The sequence below is a fragment of the Chiloscyllium plagiosum genome, chromosome 1 (genome assembly GCF_004010195.1).
Source record: "Chiloscyllium plagiosum isolate BGI_BamShark_2017 chromosome 1, ASM401019v2, whole genome shotgun sequence".
Classification (NCBI taxonomy): Eukaryota; Metazoa; Chordata; class Chondrichthyes; order Orectolobiformes; family Hemiscylliidae; genus Chiloscyllium; species Chiloscyllium plagiosum.
In genome coordinates this window covers 85124137-85143752 of record NC_057710.1, presented here as the reverse complement: position 1 = coordinate 85143752, position 19616 = coordinate 85124137, and the positions used below count along the sequence as shown (strand labels likewise).

The 19616-nt window shown below is 38.5% G+C and overlaps 1 protein-coding gene across 1 annotated transcript in view; it reads right to left on the bottom strand.

The window, feature by feature from the left end:
* The window catches only part of lonrf1l (LON peptidase N-terminal domain and ring finger 1, like), a 45551-nt gene that overhangs the window by 18539 nt on the left and 7396 nt on the right, over positions 1–19616 (bottom strand). The window contains exons 3-8 of the mRNA XM_043690339.1: positions 18701–18823; positions 11867–12013; positions 9942–10170; positions 9523–9616; positions 6572–6686; positions 4760–4881 (exon numbers count right to left, since the gene is read on the bottom strand). Coding sequence (XP_043546274.1) covers positions 4760–4881; positions 6572–6686; positions 9523–9616; positions 9942–10170; positions 11867–12013; positions 18701–18823 — 830 coding nt within the window. The remainder of the gene's footprint in view (positions 1–4759; positions 4882–6571; positions 6687–9522; positions 9617–9941; positions 10171–11866; positions 12014–18700; positions 18824–19616) is intronic.

Genomic DNA, 19616 nt, shown 5'->3' with positions numbered 1-19616 from the left:
AGGTTTATAAAATCATGGATGGGCAAAGATAGGGTAAATAGACATCCCCACCAGTACCCTTCCACTGACACTCATTTGTTTGGCTGAACTGGTCCTCACCCTCAACAGTTTCTCCTCCGCATCCTCCCACTTCCTCCAGACGAAAGGGGTAGCCATGGGCACCCGCACCGGCCTCTTTGTTGGCAACGTAGTAACACCGGCACCACTCCCCACCTCTTCCTCCGCTACATTGATGACTGCATCAGTGCCACCTCATGCTCCTGTGAGAAGGTTGAGCAGTTCATCAACTTCATCAACACATTCCACCCCGACCTTAAATTCACCTGGACCATCTCCATCAATGATGATCAACTCAACACTAACATTTTTTACAAACCCACAGACTCCCATAGCTACCTAGATTACACCTCTCCCCACCCTACCTCCTGTAAAATTGCTATCCCGTATTCCCAATTCCCCCCCTCCACTGTATCTGCTCCGAGGACCAGTTCCACCACAGAACACACAAGATGGCCTCCTTCTTTAGAGACCGCAATTTCCCTTCCCACGTGGTCGAAGGTGCCCTCCAAGACATCTCATCCACAGCCCGCACATCTGCTCTCAAATCCCATCCCTCCAACCGTAACAAGGACAGAACCCCCCGGTCCTCACCTTCCACCCTTCGCATAAACCACATCATGCGCCGACATTTTCGCCACCTACAAACGGACCCCACCAGCAGGGATATATTCCCCTCCGCACCCCTTTCCACTTTCCGCAAAGACCGTTCCCTCCGTGACTATCTGGTCAGGGCCACGCCTTCCCCCAAAAACCCACCCTCCCATCCTGGCACCTTCCCCTGCCACCGCAGGAATTGCAAAACCTGCGCCAACACCTCCCCCCCTCACCTCCATCCAAGGCCCCAAAGGAGCCTTCCACATCCAAAGTTTCATCTGCACTTCGACAAATGTCATTTATCGACAATCCTCCCTCCTCTCCGACCTATCGCCTTCATCCCCACCTCCATCCACCTATTGCACTCTTAGCTACCTTCTCCCCAGCACCACCCCCTCCCATTTATCTCCACCCCAGAGCCTCCCAGCCTCATTCCTGATGAAGTGCTCCTGCCCGAAACGTCGATTTGTCTGCTCCTCGGATGCTGCCTGATCTGCTGTGCTTTTCCAGCACCACTCTAATCTAGACTCTGACATCCAGCATCTGCAGTCCTCACCTTCGCCTAAATAGACAAGGTATGTACCCTAGAGTTGGGGAGACCAAAACTGGAGAGCATAGGTTTATAGTAAGAGGGGAAAAGATTTTAAAAAGACCCAGGGGCAACCTTTTAAACACAGGTTGGCGAGTGCATGGAATGAGTTGCCAGAGGAAGTGGTGGCAGCTGATATAATTGCAACATTTAAAAGGCATCTGAATGGGAACATAGTAGGAAGGTTTTGGAGTGATATGGTCAAATGCTGGCAAATGGGACTAGATTAATTCAGGATATCTGGTCAGTATGGATGAGTTGGACTGAAGGGTCTGTTTCCGTGCTGTACATCTGTGATATTCCTCATTAACTTATAAACATACAAATGACTTAAATGAGAAGACTGACAGCAACATATTCAAGTCCATTAATGATACAAAGTTAGATGGGAATACTAGTAGTGAGGATGGAAAGAAATTAAAGTATAGTCTGTTCTGCTGTAACGTAGTAGTTGTGTTCTCATGCAACCTCATGTTATAGAAAATTGTACAATAGAAATTATGGGGCCTATGGGAAAAACAGGTTTAGGAGCGAACCACCAAAAATATCAGTAAAGATCAAAACAAAAATACTAGTTAGCCTAAAACAAACAATAGCACAGTCTAGATAAATGTTAGTCATACATTTATTGTATTATTTCATTAAAATATAACACTAAAGGGTTTCTGAGTTTGCTGAGTTACAATACTGTTTAAGACAGGGCTGAAGGTCATCATCGGCATCATCATTACTTTCAGGTGCAGTTGAGTGCAGGCTTATGACAAAATAAAGTATTTTGTCCAGAAGTGGACTGCTGTGTTTCATTGTTCCTTGGAGGTTGGCTTAAAAAAGGCTTCTCGGTTTTGGTGCTTTACCATCTTTCTTGTTTCAAGAAGCTGTTTACAGAGTGCCAGATAAGACTTTATGCCACAAACTGTTATCCTGCTGCATTCTAGTCATTGTCATCCAAGAGCTGTAACTACTTCTCAACTTCTCTCAGAATAGAAGACATAAGAGAAGTGGAAAGTTCTTGTGTTACTGCATTCTGGGCCTCATCGTCTTCATCTCGAGCCTCAATTTCCCCTGCAGCAACAGGTTGTTAAAAGTCAGCTGTGGAGAGGTCTTCACAATGGAACTCCTTGACATCCTTAGTCTCCACTTCTTCAAATCCAATTTGCTTTGCAAGAGCATCACAATGTTCTTTGATTGCTCCTCTGATTGTTCAGCGCCTTTAAAATCATGAAGAAAATCTAGGAGAAGCTTCCACAAAACTGCATGCAAGCAGTCCTTACTGACATAACTGCAGGCCTCCACAATGATATCATTAGCATTCTTAATGTTAAAGCTCTTCCAAAATTGAAGAACACTTACCTCATTATCCCCCCTCAGTAGCTGCAATCAGCTTCTTGAATGTCCCCCTTAAATAATAAGCTTTAAAAGCTGCTATTGCACCCTGGTTCATGGATTGAATGAAAGAGGTTGTGTTCAGAGGTAGAAATAGACTTTGATGTTTTCAGAAAGCTCACGTTTGGTGGGAGGATGACTTGATGCATTGTCCAGAATGAGAAGAATCTTAAAATCCAAATGTTTTCTCCTGCAATAATTTTGAAAAACATCCTCGAAAATATCAACAATAAGTTTAGAAAAAAGTTGCCCTGTCATCCAATCTCTTTTGCTTGGTCTGAAGTAGACACCCAGAGTGGCCTTAAGGTAACTTTTCAAGGCTCACAGCTTAGCACAGTGATACACCACTGCAGGCTTAAGCTCTAGGTCTCCACTAGCATTAGCACCCAACAGTCATTTGATCCTTTGCGACGTTATAGCTTGGAGCATGTGCTTCATTCTTGGCAATGTAGGTTCTGGATGGCATTCACTTCTGATACAAACCTGTCTTGTCCAAATTGAAGATCTAAGGTGTAGCCTTCTTCCTCAATCAATTTTTTCACCACCAAAGGAAATGACAACGCAATTCTTCGTTTATACTGGCAGCTTAACTGTGTTATGAAAAGCATAGTGTTTTTAAATCAGCAAACCAGCCACTACTAGCGCTGAAGTCAGCACATCTGCAGGATTTTCAGTTTTTGCCCTTACGTCCTCATAAATTGATAAGGCTTTCTGTTTTACAGTGAGAAAGGTAGTCCCAGATTGTTTTTTGGATTGATCTTCTACCCACATACTTAGAAGCCGCTCCATCTCAAGTTCCTTTGCTGGTTATCTCAAGTTGCTAGCACTCAGACTTGTTCCAGCAATGCAGCTTGTTTTAATCCTTTCCACGTTTTCTCTAATGGTGCATAGCATAGATTTCTTCATTCCTGTTGCATGAACAATATTACATGCTCTTTCATTACACTCAAAACATTTTATAACATTTAGCTTCTGTTCAAATGTTAGAGCCTGTCTTTTACGGTGACCAACCGCAATTTTATTCTCATGGGTGCTCCCTGTCGACATTCTTGCAACTTTGTTCTTCCATATTCTTCATGGAAGATTTGTCAAAAACAGGACCTAAAATTACTAAGTGCAATACTGCACCTTTTACGAAGCCCTTCATCACAAAAAGGGGGAGCAGACTGAGAAGATGATATTGATGTGGAATCCACTCCTCCGCACAGCACGACACCTTGAGCCGGGGATGGAATCGCATCATAGCCAACAGGAGTTTGCGTTATCAAAATATTCCCCAATTCACCAATCGCATTAAAGCCAAACCACGTTGATGAAACAAGCGCTATTGGAGAACAACCTGTATATATACAAGTTGGGCAAGTGGGGAGACAGAATAGGTACCGACTAAGCCTACAGCTCACTAACTTCAGAAGAATGGAGATGATCATACTGAATTTTTTGTTTTAAAGATGATTATTTAGAGAGTAGATGTTGAGAAAATACTTCCACAGTTATGGAATCTAGGATGCAGGGGACAGTTAAAAATAGTTGATAATTTAGTACCAATAGAGGAGATTATTCAAATTGTTATACATCACCGAGGGCCGAAGGGCCTATTCTATGCTGTATTATATATTTGGCATTCTTTACCCAAGAGAATGGTGGATAATCTGTTAATGATCAAGTACCAAATTAAATATACTTACTTTTTGGATACTAAGGAAATTAAAGGCTACGGTAATACTGCATAAAACAAAAGTTCAGATAAATCAGCAATGTTCTTTGTAATGGTACAACAAGCATGAAGTTAAATGGCCTATTCTTACTGTGAACTCTTAGGCCACCATTTCTCAATAATTCCACACCTATATTTGTTTTGCTTCATTACAAATGTGTCGAAAGCGTCTTTTTTTAAAAAATTGACCAAGAACATCTCATCACATCATCCTGATTTTTGGATATTTAAAAATCTCCTATGATAATGACAATAGCAATAATCCACTGACTTCTCGACAAATTTTAGTCTTAATCGATTTTACAAATATATACTGCAGTTCACAATATATTCGGTAATAATGATCCCCTGCTATGCTTAGGTCAATCCATGCTCAATAGGATTGTCAGTTTTTACATTTTTGATTAATAACTTACTTTGAAAGTTCTGCAGTTTCTTCATTATGAATCCTTTGCCTTTCACACAGTTCTTCAGAAAGATACCTTGCAATTATTTCTTCCAACAAATAGGTGACAGCATATTTCCTATTTTCAAGATACTGAAGAGAAAAATACTTTTTAAAAATACTTGGTTTCTTATGTAAAGCATTCCCATCATCAAGGTAAAGATGTCAACAACCAAAGGGGTACTCGATTTAAATTGGTCCATGGCTACATTACAAGTACCTTCTGAGAGCTTTTTATGGGGTTGAGGGGAGTGAAGAGAGGAGTGAAGAGAGAGAAAGAGATGCAGAGGAGAGGATAGCTAAGTAATCAAATAGATTTTGCACTGTATAAAAGAGAAATTTCATTATGTGCCACTTGAAAAATACATTTCATACTGTAGTTACAATACTGGTAGCAATTGTGGTAATGTTACTAATCTAGTAATCCAGAGGCGTAGATTAATGCCTGGAGACATTTACAATTGGGTGAACTTCAATTCAATTATCTGAAAAAACACGGAGAAAATGTGAGTCTCATTAATTATGACGTGTGAGACAAAGTCTTGTTGATTTCTTTCTTCCATTGCGTGGATGGAACCTCGCGCAGCAAGTAGAGGAACCCACCAACTGTCATTCAAAATTCTCCATAATTCCCAGGAATATTAGTTTAGCTGATTAAGCAGAACACCTGTTATCCTACAAATTCCCAATGCTGAGCCAACAGGATTTCCCATGAAGTCCAATATCACCTTACAGAAAGAATCTAGTACACGGAACACAGTAGCACAATTCTTATCAAGCTCTGGAGTTGTACTACTGTGATGCTAAACTAGATTACCAATTTGCCAGAGCTTCTTGTAGGCAATCTTGACTTATATTTTTATTAAATGTTCATTGCCGTTTAGTATCACTGAGATCGAACTACAGAAAGCAAACTTGTCTACTTATGATATGGTCAACAACTAGCTCTTAACGGGCTAAAACAGAATGTCACGAAATGCCTCCTATAAACAGATCCCATGTGAAATGACTGAGTAGATTCAAGTCAGCTCAATGGTTTACAAGTCCACAATGCAAAAATACCAATCTTATTGAGGTATTGAGATCAAAAACAAAACACATACTGATGAAATTACAAAACAAGGGGCACATACTTTAAATTGTGATGCAAAGAATTTTTTTCCAGGTAATATTGAATGTCTGGCATTTTCAATTGAGTGTTATGGAAGATAGATTACTGAAAGTATTTAAAGAGGACGTAGATAAATCTTTGAAATAGAGGAGTTGAGTACTCTGAAGAGGAGGCATAAAAGAGTGGAGACCTGGGGTAGATCTGCCAAGATCTTATTCACTGGCATGCTCTTACTTCTCTATTTGTGATGAAGGTATATTGACAGCTAGTCCTGATCTTGAAGTGCTAGATTCCATCTTACACGAGAATCTGAGCATAATAAAGGTTTTAATAACATTAATGCCAGTTTTGCTGACATCATGACAATATAGGCCTGACCAAATCAAACTACTGCATTCAGAGTTTGACATTCCAAATTATCTAATGGAGAAAACAAAAACAACTTTCATTGACCATTAGATAAAGCTTAAAAAGATCAGCTTTCTACTGTCATGAAAGGTTTAAAATAAATACCAGATCATCAAGGGGATGTAAATTGGTGAAACTTAATAAAGAAGCCTGCATTTCATGTCACAATTGCGTGCACAAGTATTTTTTAATGGAACTTGTGTGTAAATGTCAGATAGTGACCATTATAAAACAATAAGACAATCAGTATGGTCTACAACTTACTACTTTTAGGCTGTCTTTACAAAGTGGGCATAGTGGACTGTGGTCCAAACTCCGTTCCAAACAACATTTACAGAAGGTGTGTCCACAAGGTGTCGTGATGGGCTCCAAGAACAATCTGAAAAAAAAAGTCCCGAATTCAGAAAATCACAATATTGCAGTTGCCCCCAAATTATGGAAGTAAACATATTGAAAACTACAGGTACTTACTGAAATATCAATATATAAAAAGGTTACAAAATCTTAATGTCTCAAATGAACAGAATAAGCTAATCAGGAAGAAAGGAAAGAAAGGCTTTAAGAAATAAAAAATATGAAAAAGATTAAAGAGAACAAAATATATTTAAAAACAATTGCAGTCAAGATTGAGTGGTATACTTGAAAACATGAAAAGCTTTCAAATCAAAACGTAATATTTACTAAGAATGAATTAATACGGCTAAAATCTGGAGGGCTAAAAAAAAATGAAAGAATTACATCGTAGCCACAGAATGCAAGGATGTGTTGGGGTGCATTAAGATGATTTCAATGGCAATGGAATGGAATAAAGGAAATGGTATTATTGTGAAAACTACACACCTAAAAGTGAAACGGAGGTAGAGATCTTCAAAATAATCAAAGATGCACAGCAGGTCAACAATAATGGATAATTTTAACTTTACCAATTTCAGTAGTATGTGTTTTCTTTTAAATTCATGATGAGGGTGTTGCTGGCTAGGCCAGCATTTATTGCCCGTACCTAACTGCCTACAGGGCAGTTAAAAGTCAACCACATTGCTGAGGATCTGAAGTTACATGGAGGCCAGACAATGCAAGGTTGGCGGTTTCTTTCCCAAAAGGATATTAGTTAACCAGATAGGTTATTCCAATTACAATGGATTCATGGTCATCAGACTCTTAATTCCAAACTTTTTTTATTAAATTGAATTAGAATTTCACCATATACCTGGACAAAATTTGAACCCAGGTCCCCAGAACATTAACCAGGTCTCTAAATTAACAGACCAGCAATAGTACCCCTACACCACTGCCTTCCTAGTGGTTAAAGTCAAAATGCCTAATGGTATCATCTAGAATTCCTTCCTCGTTCAACTAGATTATTAGATTAGGTTACTTACAGCGTGGAAACAGGCCCTTCGGCCCAACAAGTCCACACCGACCCATTCCCTTACATTTACCCCTTCACTAACACTACGGGCAAATTAGCATGGACAATTCACCTAACCTGCACATTTTTGGACTGTGGAGGAAACCCACGCAGACTCCCAGGGGGAGAATGTGCAAACTCCACAGTCAGTCACCTGAGGCGGGAATTGAACCCGGGCCTTTGGCGTTGTGAGGCAGCAGTGCTAACCACTGTGCCATCGTGCCGCCCAACAAAACAAACCCTTGTAGCTCTGTGAAAGAGAGACAATTGAGACAAATAATTGACATGAGGTTTAGAGAATAATCACAGAAGTTTTTAGTTTTATTTATTTATTTATATTCATTAAAGAGAGATGTAGACTTTGATGCTTGGGCCAGTAATTATCGTCCACCCCGGGTTGTCCTCAAGGTGGCAATGAGCTGGCTTCTTGACCTGCTGCAGTCCATTTGTGTAAATATATCTTGTTAAGGAGAAAGTTACAGGATTTTGACCTAGTGACCACTGAAGGGTGATATATTTCAAAGTGAGTGGCCTGGAGTGGAACGTGAAGGCGGTGACGTTCCCTTGTGTCTACCATCCTTGATATTCTAATATGGTAGATGCCACGGATTCAGAAGGCACTGTTTAAGCAACCATGGTGAATTGCTGCAGTGCATTTGCAGATGGTATACACTGCTGGATATATTTGTGGTGCAAATCAAGAGTGCTGCTTTTATAATGAAAGGAAGATCATGGCTGAAAGAGTTTAAGACAGTTGACTCTATGACATTATCCTGAAGAATTCTTTGAGAGATGTGAAATAAATACCGGAGAAGCTCAGTCAATCTAGCAGCATCTTTCGAAAGAAACACTTAATATGTCAAGAGCAATTATTTTTCTTCAGAACTGAAGTATGTTCTTTAAGCAGATGACAAAATAGGAGGAGAATGAGGTCGAACATAAAGTCATGGTGCCCAAAGCAAATGGCAAAGTGAGTGCTAATAGTAGGAGAGGAAAGATGTCTTGGAACTGAGATGAATGACCTCCAAAAACCACAATCATTATCCTTTGTGCAGGGTATGACTTCGACCAGTGGATTGCTAGTCCAGCAAAAATACCAGTACACCAAAGAAGTCTTTATCAAAAACAAAGCTCTGGACTGCAAAATAGAACTGGACTGAAAAAGTTCAGTGAGACAAGAAAGGAATTGGTCCAAATTAACATAGTAAAATAATTAGTCAATGGGTTGACCAAGTAGCTATAAGGATCTTCAAAGCAGAGATGAATAGAGTACAAAAAAAAAGCTATAATTTAAAGGAAAAGCATGCAATGAATAAACAGCTTTAATATTAGAGTCACAGAGATGTACAGCATGGAAAGAGACCCTTCGGTCCAACCCACCCATGCCGACCAGATATCCCAACCCAATCTTGTCCCAATAGTAATATAAAAAGTGATAAAGTAGATTTGGGGGGCTAGGAGGAAGTTTGATAAAGATTAGCAGGCAAAGAAACAAAATGCAAGAGCAAGGGCATCTTTAAAAAAGAAAAGATTGGGCAAAATCTGAAAATTTTAAACTATGTAGTACAAGCCCTCTTAAAATTGCAATTCAGAAAAACTGTCTAGTCAAGTCAGCCCACAGAAAAAAACATTATTTTTAAAATAAATGTTTTAGTCTGCTATTTACTTAATAAAGTTACCTCCCTTTTTAGTACTGATGCTGGACTTGAAATTTAGAATTATTGCGGCAAGATAGATCTCCGAGGTGCTGCAGTCTAAAAGGTTATTTCTGATATATATTTGTCATTTCAAATAAATGTTTTCCTACCTCATACAAAGAGAACACTCAAAATCTACTGCATCTACTACATCCTTAGTTAACGTTCTCTCAAAATGTAGTGCATGGAACAGTTGTTCAGTATCTGAATAAAAGCACATTTCAAATAAGAAAAGTTAAAAATAAAATGATCATTCACAACTAAATATTCTCAATTCAGTCACAGGAATAGATAATTTGACTACCGAAGAGGACTACTTTGACAACAAAGTGAATTTAAAAAAGCTTTGCAAACCATTCTCTTTTATAAACATTCAAGTTTTCACTTCAAAAGAAATGGTGGAGGTATTAATGGTGTATAAATTAGCTTTACTTGTTTCCTTAAATAATTGAAAGTTAAGCTTAGAGTTACCAAATTATCTTAAAGTGGTGATATGAACTTGCATTACAAGATTGAAACAATAACTGACCCCGCTTTTGGTGTTTAATCTTTGCATCGCCAGTTTCCTTTATTTCTTGATCGCTAAAAGGCAACTTTCTTTTCAGTAGAACTGCCTTTTCTTTGCATGAAAGGAGAGGGACTGAAGAAATCCTTTTTAAACCAACAAGTTTCTCTACCCTACGCAATAACTGAACAGATCGAGTCCAACTCAGATATGCTAATTCTCCCTCCGAGTTTTTTGGGATGCTTGATATCTGCTGATTCACAACAAAAATTTATTAGTACAAAAATGCTAAAACATTCAACATCACTTAAAGCAACTGACATCAGTAAAAATGTGACAAAACTTCAATTTCTTTCAATCGGACATTGCCCCGATCAGTTTTCACTATCTCACTGGCAGCATACAGTAATTACTCATAATACTGAATGTAACTCACAAACAACAATGTAAGAGGAATTAGCTTTATAGCTATCTAATTCACCCAACAGCATAAAAATACTTGGGTACCATTAGATTTTACCATAGCTCTTTAATAGTTTCTGTTTGGGATGTGAGTATTACTACAATGATATTGGTTAGTCAGTAATTATCCGTAATGAGTTGCCTCAAGGCCTTCAAAGTAAATCATAATTTAGAATCAACTGTAGCCCAGACAGTCATGGTGGCAGATTCCCTTCTATGAAGAATTTTTAAAAAAATAATATATTAGCTTTCCTGGTAATTTTCTGTGCTAAACAATTATAAGTTAATTTGCATGTTCTGGCAGAACGTGAACTCAACCTCAGAGTTAATCCATTGGCATAACCAATAGATTAGTACATTCAATAATGAAATAAGAACGCATTTTAAAAATTAACCTTACGTGACTTGTTAAAAACAATTATTCATGTCATTTTTTTTTATTTGTCTCATGATACAAGATGTTGTGTTTTTTGAGGTCTTTCTAAATGCATTAAGAGGTGTATAAACTCAGGACATGACAAATCACATTTTGTCACTTCTTTCCAGCAAAGATGCCTGGTATTTTTACAGCTGTGGAACTTATGTTCTATTTTTCAATGTATGCTTTCACATCAATTTAGTCACCAAAACAATATATTATAATTTCTACTGCATCGATAACCAGTTCCCATTTCAATCACATATAGTCTGTATATGAGTGACATTGGTGTAGTACTGATGCACATGAAACAATAATAGATCCTCAATATTTAAAAAGTTGAGATATTAAAATTAATTTGTTTAAATGAAGTAAAAATATTAAGAAAGTGGCCGAATGTAATTTAGTGTCTAGTAATCTTAGGCAACAAACTTGAATGCAAATATGGTGACACTGCTGCCTCTCAGCGTCAGTGACCAGAGTTCAATTCCAGCCTCAGGCGACTGTGTGGAGTTTGCACATTCTCCCAGTGTCTGCATGGGTTTCCTCCGGGTGCTCCGGTTTTCTCCCTTAGTCCAAAGGTGTGCAGGTTAGATGAATTGACCATGCTAAATTGCCCATAGGGCTGAGGGGTGTGTAGGCTAGATGTATTAGTTATGGGAAATATAGTGTAATAGGGAAGGGGAATAGGTCTGGGTGGGTTACTCTTCAGAAGGTCAGTGTGGAATTGTTGGGCCAAATGGCCTGTTTCCACACTAAAGGGATTCGATGAAATATTAAGTTAGTCATTCGACTGCTTCATATTGTTTACTTCAATAACTTTGCTCTGTGCCAACTGAGTCATGCTAATGGCATCAAAATTCATAACATTCAAATCATATGTTTAACAGCATGTTTGTGGTTTTATACACAAAATAATGCAATACTTTAGTTGCAGTTCACTAAATAAGAACTAATGAGTCCTGTATTTATATACTGTAAATACTGTTTGCACAGTTGCTTAAACTGACACTAAATTAGAGCATAACAATAAAAAAAAGAAAAATGAGAACATATTGCTATCACTTACCTCATTATTTATAAATTCTGAGGCGTTAGATGTCTTTCGAAAGCAGCCTACAGTGGTGAGAGTGTGAACTGGCAAATCTTCATTCCTAATGTGCTGCAATCCTTCTTTGATACTCTCAGGAACCGGTGACAATAAATCACACAAAATCTATACACAGTATAAATATGATATTGCAATATTACTAAATATGTTGTGGATAATCAGTACCTTTATTAAAGGTTACATAGATTTTTAAAAAATCTATTCACTGTGTAAAATTTTATATAAATGTTAGTAAATTAGCTAGAAATTAAATGCCCGGAAACCTGAAGCAAACAAATTACAAAACAAAAAGTTGGGTAAGTGATATCATCTCCTAAAACAATTCTTACCAATGCCAATCCAGTCCTCAGCATTTAATCAATCAACAATGTGTTCTGTTTTAATAGTTAAATAGAATTTAAGATCCTTACCATAAAGAGATGGTAAGTTTGCTTGCTGAGCTGGAAGGTTTTGTTTTGAGACGTTCTGTCACCATACTAGCTAACGTTATCAGTGAAGCATTGGTGGTATGGCCCGCTTTTTGTGTGTGTTTAGGTTTCCTTGGGTTGGTGATGGCATTTCCTGTGGTGATGTCATTTCCTGTTCTTTTTCTCAGGCGGGTGGTTAATAGGATCCAAGTCAATGTGTTTGTTGATAGAGTTCCAGTTGGAGTGCCATGCTTCTAGGAATTCTCGCGCGTCTGGTTGTACAAACACTATATTGGACAAACAGACAGAAAACTAGCCACTAGGATACATGAACATCAACTAGCCACAAAAAGATATGACCCACTCTCACGTATCTTTACACACAGATGAAGAAGGACACCACTTTAACTGGGACAACACGTCCATCCTAGGACAAGCCAAACAGAGACAAGTGAGAGAATTCCTAGAAGCATGGCACTCCAACCAGAACTCTATCAAAAAACACACTGACTTGGATTCCATTTACCACGCCCTGAGAAAAAGAACCAGAAATGACATCACCAACCCAAGGAAACCTAAACACACAAATAGAAAGCAGGCTATATCACCAGTGCTTCACTGGAGGCTTACTGACGATGTTACCTAATATGGTGATGAAACATCTGAAAATGAGCCTTCCAGCTCAGCAAGTAAACTTCTATCCAGAACCTCAACCTGAGCTACAAGTCTTCTCAAAGCTCACTAATAAAGAAAGAGATAACATAGCTCTTATTTGTCATCTTACATTAGTGAAAACATGAAATATTTGAGGTGATGCATGGAATGCAGATCAGATTACTCTTTGTCCTGAATGGAGCTGCACACAAACAGTGATGCCTCACCACATTCCTGACCCATGGACGGGCTCTGGAAGCTAGCATGAAAGTTACTCACGCCAAAGAATTTTCCATCTCTGACATATTATACAGTATATAATATGGCTAATACAGCTAAGTAACTGGGCAATAGGATACCAGTATGTGGATGGGACAGATTCAATGATGGTAATGCTGTTGAATGGCAATGAGATGAAACATCCGAAGTATTGCTGGATCCATGCTATTTATAGCAACGGTAAATGTGTTGAATTTTAATGGGGAGATGATTAGATTCTCTCATTAATCTCGATTTCTTGTACTTGTGCCGTGCATTTGGTACTTGTCAGTCCAGGCTTGAAGAGAGTATTTGGGTCTTGCTGCAGACACTAACCACTTCTATATTTGAAAAGTTGTAAGTGAAAGTTGTACACTAATTGCAACCCCATTTGTTCATCATTCCACTACCATTATTGCAACATTATTACAAATAAACACAATTTTTGGCCTGTAAATCAACGGTTCAACCTCCATCATAATTTGTGCAGGGAGAATAGTTTCATGAAATGGTTCATGGAGGGACAAAAAAAAACATTATGCAATTTCAGTCGAAGTTCAAAACTACAAGATCTACTAGTTATTGAAAATACTTCATATCATTTCTAATTCTCAAAAGAATAATTACTAAATGCTGCAACAATTCTTTAAAGATATTTAGAGAGCGTAAGAATTGCTATCATGAGCCATTAATATCTTACACAATTTCTGAATAGCAGCATGGAGTTCAAAGTGAACAATGTGTTCCATTACCAAGTAGAGTTTGACCACAATGTCACAAAACATACATATGGACTCTTGCACCGACCAGGTCAAATACTAATATCCTCGTAGATCTAAATGCCATCTTTCAAAGTTAATCACAAGTTTCAGACACGTAAGTACTTCAAGTTAAATGTTCCAAACTGAATCGGTTTGGAAGTGTTAAATATTTGCAGGCTACTTAGCTATTGTAATAATGAAAAAGCAATCTGGTAGTAGTCAGCAGGTTACTTCTGAGAGACATCTTTCAAGATGACCAGTTCTGATGTAAAGTCACTGACCTGAAACAATAGCTTAAAATCTTCCGGGGTTAGAATTGCCATTCCACTCATACTTTTGCACTACAATTTACTTTCTGGCTGAGATTTCCAATCCCCATTTCTTCAGAAATGCTGAAAGCACCCAAAAACAACTTCTGAATTACAGTCAATATCAGTGAAGAAAGTCAAAGCATATCTAAAGCAGCAGTTGCCATGCCCTGATAAGAATTTAAATATCCCATAGTTCTGCTATGTTCAGTTCTGTTTCATCTTAGTAATTTGTTTTCCTCAAAAAGTATCTATGATGATTTTTTATGTATTAAAGTTCATACAAACCTCACTGCTGACCATGTTGACAATCCTTTATCCCCTTTCTCATCAAATGCTATCCCCCATGAAAATGCTCAACCTCCACTGACTCTACATCTGGAATTTTAAAAGCTAACAAATTTACTACCATGTTGATTGTTGTAAAAACCCACGTAGTTCACTAACGTGCTTAAAGGGAAGGAAACCTGAAATTCTTAGTCTGGCCAACTCTAGACCCTCAGCAATGTGATTGACACTCAATTGGAGATGGGCAATGAAGGCTGGCCTGGCCAGCGATGCCAATACTCTATGACAAAACAGGGCGAGTATACAAACTCACAGCATGGTTTTGACCAATTACAAAACAATCCGGGGAGGGTAAAACTGAAAATCAGTAGTTTAAATTTCCTATACAAGACTGCAGATTCATTCCCATGGGAACTTCCTTAGGGTTCGAAAGCACATCAGCAATCTAAATGGAATCCGAGGGTTCTCGCAAATTGGAATACTTGGGCAACTAATTTGGTTTCCCTCTGCTCAGATGTTGCCTGGCCTGGAAGTACTTCTGGCATTCTTTTTATTTCAAGTTCTAGCAGTCACATTATATTGTTTCAGTACTTAATGTACTACCCAAATCTCAAAAGCTCCTTATCGAGAGGTAGTCACATGAGCAAGACTTAGCTTTTAACCACCATCTGAAATGTAACTTCTGTCTCAAACTCAAAACAATGTCATACATATTTAGATATTTTAGTAAAATGATTGTATGTCCAATGAATAACTTATCCCATGGTGATTTCAAGAATCAGCTGTAGGTAGTGGATACACCAGAGACCCTGACAATATTCTGAAAATAGTACTGAAGGCTTGTACTCCAGAATTCACTGTGCCCCAAACCGAGCTGTTCCAGAACAGCTACAATACTAACATGGGAATAATGGTGTTGTAATGGTTGTCAGTGGACAAGTATTCCAGAGGCACAGGCTAATACCCTGGTTCAAATTCTACAACGTTAGCAGATGGAATTTAAATTCAATTAATAAATCTGGAACTGGACGTAATCATAAAACCATTGATTAGTGAACCAATTTCTTTTTAAACGCTAATGTCTTTCAGGACTCCTTGTTGCACTTAATTGAATGTTGACTTAATATCAAAAGGACAATGTCTCTCATCTCAACTTGAGTTCAGCTCTTTTCTCCATGTTTGGACCAAGTTTGCTTTGAGGTCACAAGCTACATTGCCCTCACAGAGCCCAAACTGAGCATCAGTGAGCAGATGCCACTTGATAACATGGTCAATTATCACCTGGGTAACCCCACACACGACTTCACACCCACAAATGTGGTCAACTCTCAACTACTCTCTGAAATGAGCTAGCAAGCCATCAGTATAGGGTCAATTAAGGATGGGTAATAAATACTGCCAATGATGCCCATATCCCATGAATGAATAAAAGAATAAATCTATCTGGCAAAATGGTACATGTATGGAATGAACTGCCAGAGGAAGTGGAGGCTGGTACAACTGCAACATTCAAAAGGGGCATTCGGATGGATATATGAATAGGAAGGGATTGGAGGGATATGGGCTGGATGCTGGCAGGTGGGACTAGATTAGGTTGGGATATCTAGTCAGCATGGACAGTTTGGACCATGCTGTACATCTCTATGACTCTAAGTAAGAGGCAGGACAAATACAAATCTGTCAATTATTGCCTTAGTTTATACAAAGTAAAGTCAAACTAAGCAGAACGAAAAAACATTATAATTGTTGAAGATTACTCATCTCAGTGCTGAGACATCACTGCACAAATCCTTCATGACATTGTCCTAGATCCAACCATATTTAACCATCCAGGTTTAGTTTGGTAAGTAAGAAATAAAAGTACCACACAAGAATCAGAAAATGACCATCCCCAACAAGACAGAATATAATCTTTTCTCCATGATGTTCGAAGGCATCATTACTGCTGAATTTCCCACCATTAGCATGCTAGGGGTTATCACTGACCAGAAACTAAACTGGACTAGCCATATATACTGACTACAACAGCAGGTCAGAAGTTAGGAACTCTGGATAGGCAGGAGGTGAGTATTTACATCCCAAAAAACTGTCAACCTTCGTTAAGGCGTATGTCAGCAGTGTGATCGAATACAATCCACTTGCCTGGATGTACCCAACTCCAATAATACTCAAAGTCCACACTATCCAGGACAAAGTAACCCATTTGACTGGCATCCCTCCATCACCAAAACCTCACTAGTAGTCTGTACCATTTAGAAGATGCAATGCAGTCAAAACCCATGACTGCCACCATCTCAGAGAAAGGCAACCGATTCACGGAAGCACCATCACCTGAAAGTTTCCTTTGAAGCCACTTACCAACCTGACTTGGATCTATACAGCTGGACAAAAATCTAGAACTTCCCAACAGCAGTATTATTAAATCCACTACACTTCCAAGGAATGAAGATGATCAAGACCATAAGACATAAGACATAGGAGTGGAAGTAAGGCCATTCGGCCCATCGAGTCCACTCCGCCATTCAATCATGGCTGATGCGCATTTCAGCTCCACTTACCAGCGTTCTCCCCGTAGCCCTTAATTCCTCTAGACAACAAGAATCTATCAATCAAGAAGGTATCTCACCAGCAGCTTCAAGGGAACAGGGAAGTGGCAATAAATATTACCTTACCCATGGATGCCCACATCCTGTGAACAAAGGTTTTTAAAATGTAGCCCAGGAACAAATCTGAGATGGTCAATATTCCGTGTTCCTCCAAATACAAACATATGGAGATAGTTTAAAATAAAACCACCTGCATAGACTGAAATGAAATAAACCTGAATATTCAGATCATTTTTAATATAAAAGAAACACTATTTGGTATTAGTTATTTGGTAGGACAGAACTTCACTATTGCTGAAAATGTCATTCTGTCGAAAGTTTTTCATATTGCACTCAGGACAATTAGCAAAAATACCAATTTAAAGGAAGAACCAACATCAAAGCTGTACGAGAGGGGAGTGCTGATTGGTTGACAAGTGGACTCCGATTGGTAACACTGATGTCTGGTTTAAAACTTAAACAAAGCTTTCAGTTAACTGTCACAGAGTCATACAACATGGAAAGAGACTCTTCAGTCCAACTTTTCCATGCTGACTAAGTTTCCCAAACAAAACTAGTCCCATCTGCCTGTGTTTGGCCCACAGGTCTAAGCCTTTCCTATTCAAGTACTTATCTAAACATCTTTTAAATGGCATAACTGTACCTCAATCTACTACTTCCATAGCAGTTCATTCCACATACAAACCATTCTGTGATAACCAAAGTTGCCCCTCTGGTCTCTTTTAAATCTTTCTCCTCTCACCTTAAAATTATGCCCTCTAATTTTGAACTTTCCTATCCCTAGGTTGGGCTTATGCCCAAAACTTCGATTTTCCTGCTCTCTGGATGCTGCCTGACCTGTAGTGCTTTTCCAGCACGACTTTTATCTAGACTCTATCCTAAGTAAAAGACCTTTGTTATTCACCTGACCTACGTTCCTTATGATTTTATAAACCTCTGTAAGGTCACCCCTCAACTTTCTACACTCCAGTGAAAAGTCCCAGTATATCCAGTCTCTTCTTATAACTCAAAACGTCCAGCCTAGTTACAACCTTGTAAATCTTTTCTGCACATTCTCCAATTTAATAATATCTTAGTATAGCAGGGCGACCAGAACTGTACTGTACTCCAAAAGTGGCCTCAATATCCTGAGCACAACATAACATGAGGAGAAAGTGAGGTCTGCAGATGCTGGAGATCAGAGCTGAAAATGTGTTGCTGGAAAAGCGCAGGTCAGGCAGCATCCTATGCCCGAAACGTCAATTCTCCTGTTCCCTGGATGCTGCCTGACCTGCTGCGCTTTTCCAGCAACACATTTTCAGCAGAACATAACATGCCAACTCTGGTGCACAACAATAACCTTGGTTATCTTACAGTGGTATTACCATGAATTGTCTTGATAAGTACAAGATGAAAAGCTGCAACAAAACATGTATTTTGTCAGGAGTACTCAACTTATGTTGTCAATGAATATCTATTCTGTGATGCTCAGCCAACTAGCATAAACTCTATAGATATGTAAAAACATTACCTTTTCCACTTCAACTTTTGCTGGAGTAAAATCTTCATCCAAAGCCAAACACTGAAGAAATGATTGTACGGCTTCATTGATCAGACCCATAGTATATAGGACTCTAGCTTTTCTAAAATATCCCTGAAGAAATTAAATAATTTTTAAATACACTGAAGTGCAGGGGTCAAAACACAATGTACTTATTGTAAACTGTCTGACATATTCAATAACAACCTTTGTTCTGAATTTCAAATCTACCCTTTGAAATGACTGGAAAGAAAAGTGTACAAAGGTCAAATCCAAATGTATTTATGTTATTGAAATACAGAACACCACCTCCATCTTGAGTACAAATTATCAAATTCTGATTATCTGCTTTGTTTTAACATTCTCAGGGTAATTAAATCACATATTATCCAAATAAACAATAACTTTCTTGACACAAAGTGTGAAACCCTCAATAACGAATACAAGTTTTTAAAACAAGTCATTTGTTAGACATGTAGCATCCACCCTTGGAACTACAAAAAGCAGAGGAATCATGGACTTAACCGTGCATTGCTCAAAAAGAAAAAGTCCAATAAAACAAGAGGTGTTACTACATCAGTGATGGATTTTAAAAAAATACTTTGGTAATGATGAAGATGGACATGGCAGTGTTAAAAGCAATTCAAGACACATTTACAGGAGAGCCTGAGCAAATAGCTTTACGGTAGCTTGTCCAGATTAAAATTTCAATAGAAGCATGTAATTCTTCAGGATAAACTAAACTATTCATTAGGTCTGGCATATTTTGTGAAACTGAATGACTTCCAATTTGGTACACAAATGTCATTTAGGGAAGGACATCTGCCATCCTTACCTGGTCTGACCATTACGATTCCTTTTGGACTGCAAACGAAACATGGTACTTCGACTGCTCCTGCTCTTTCCT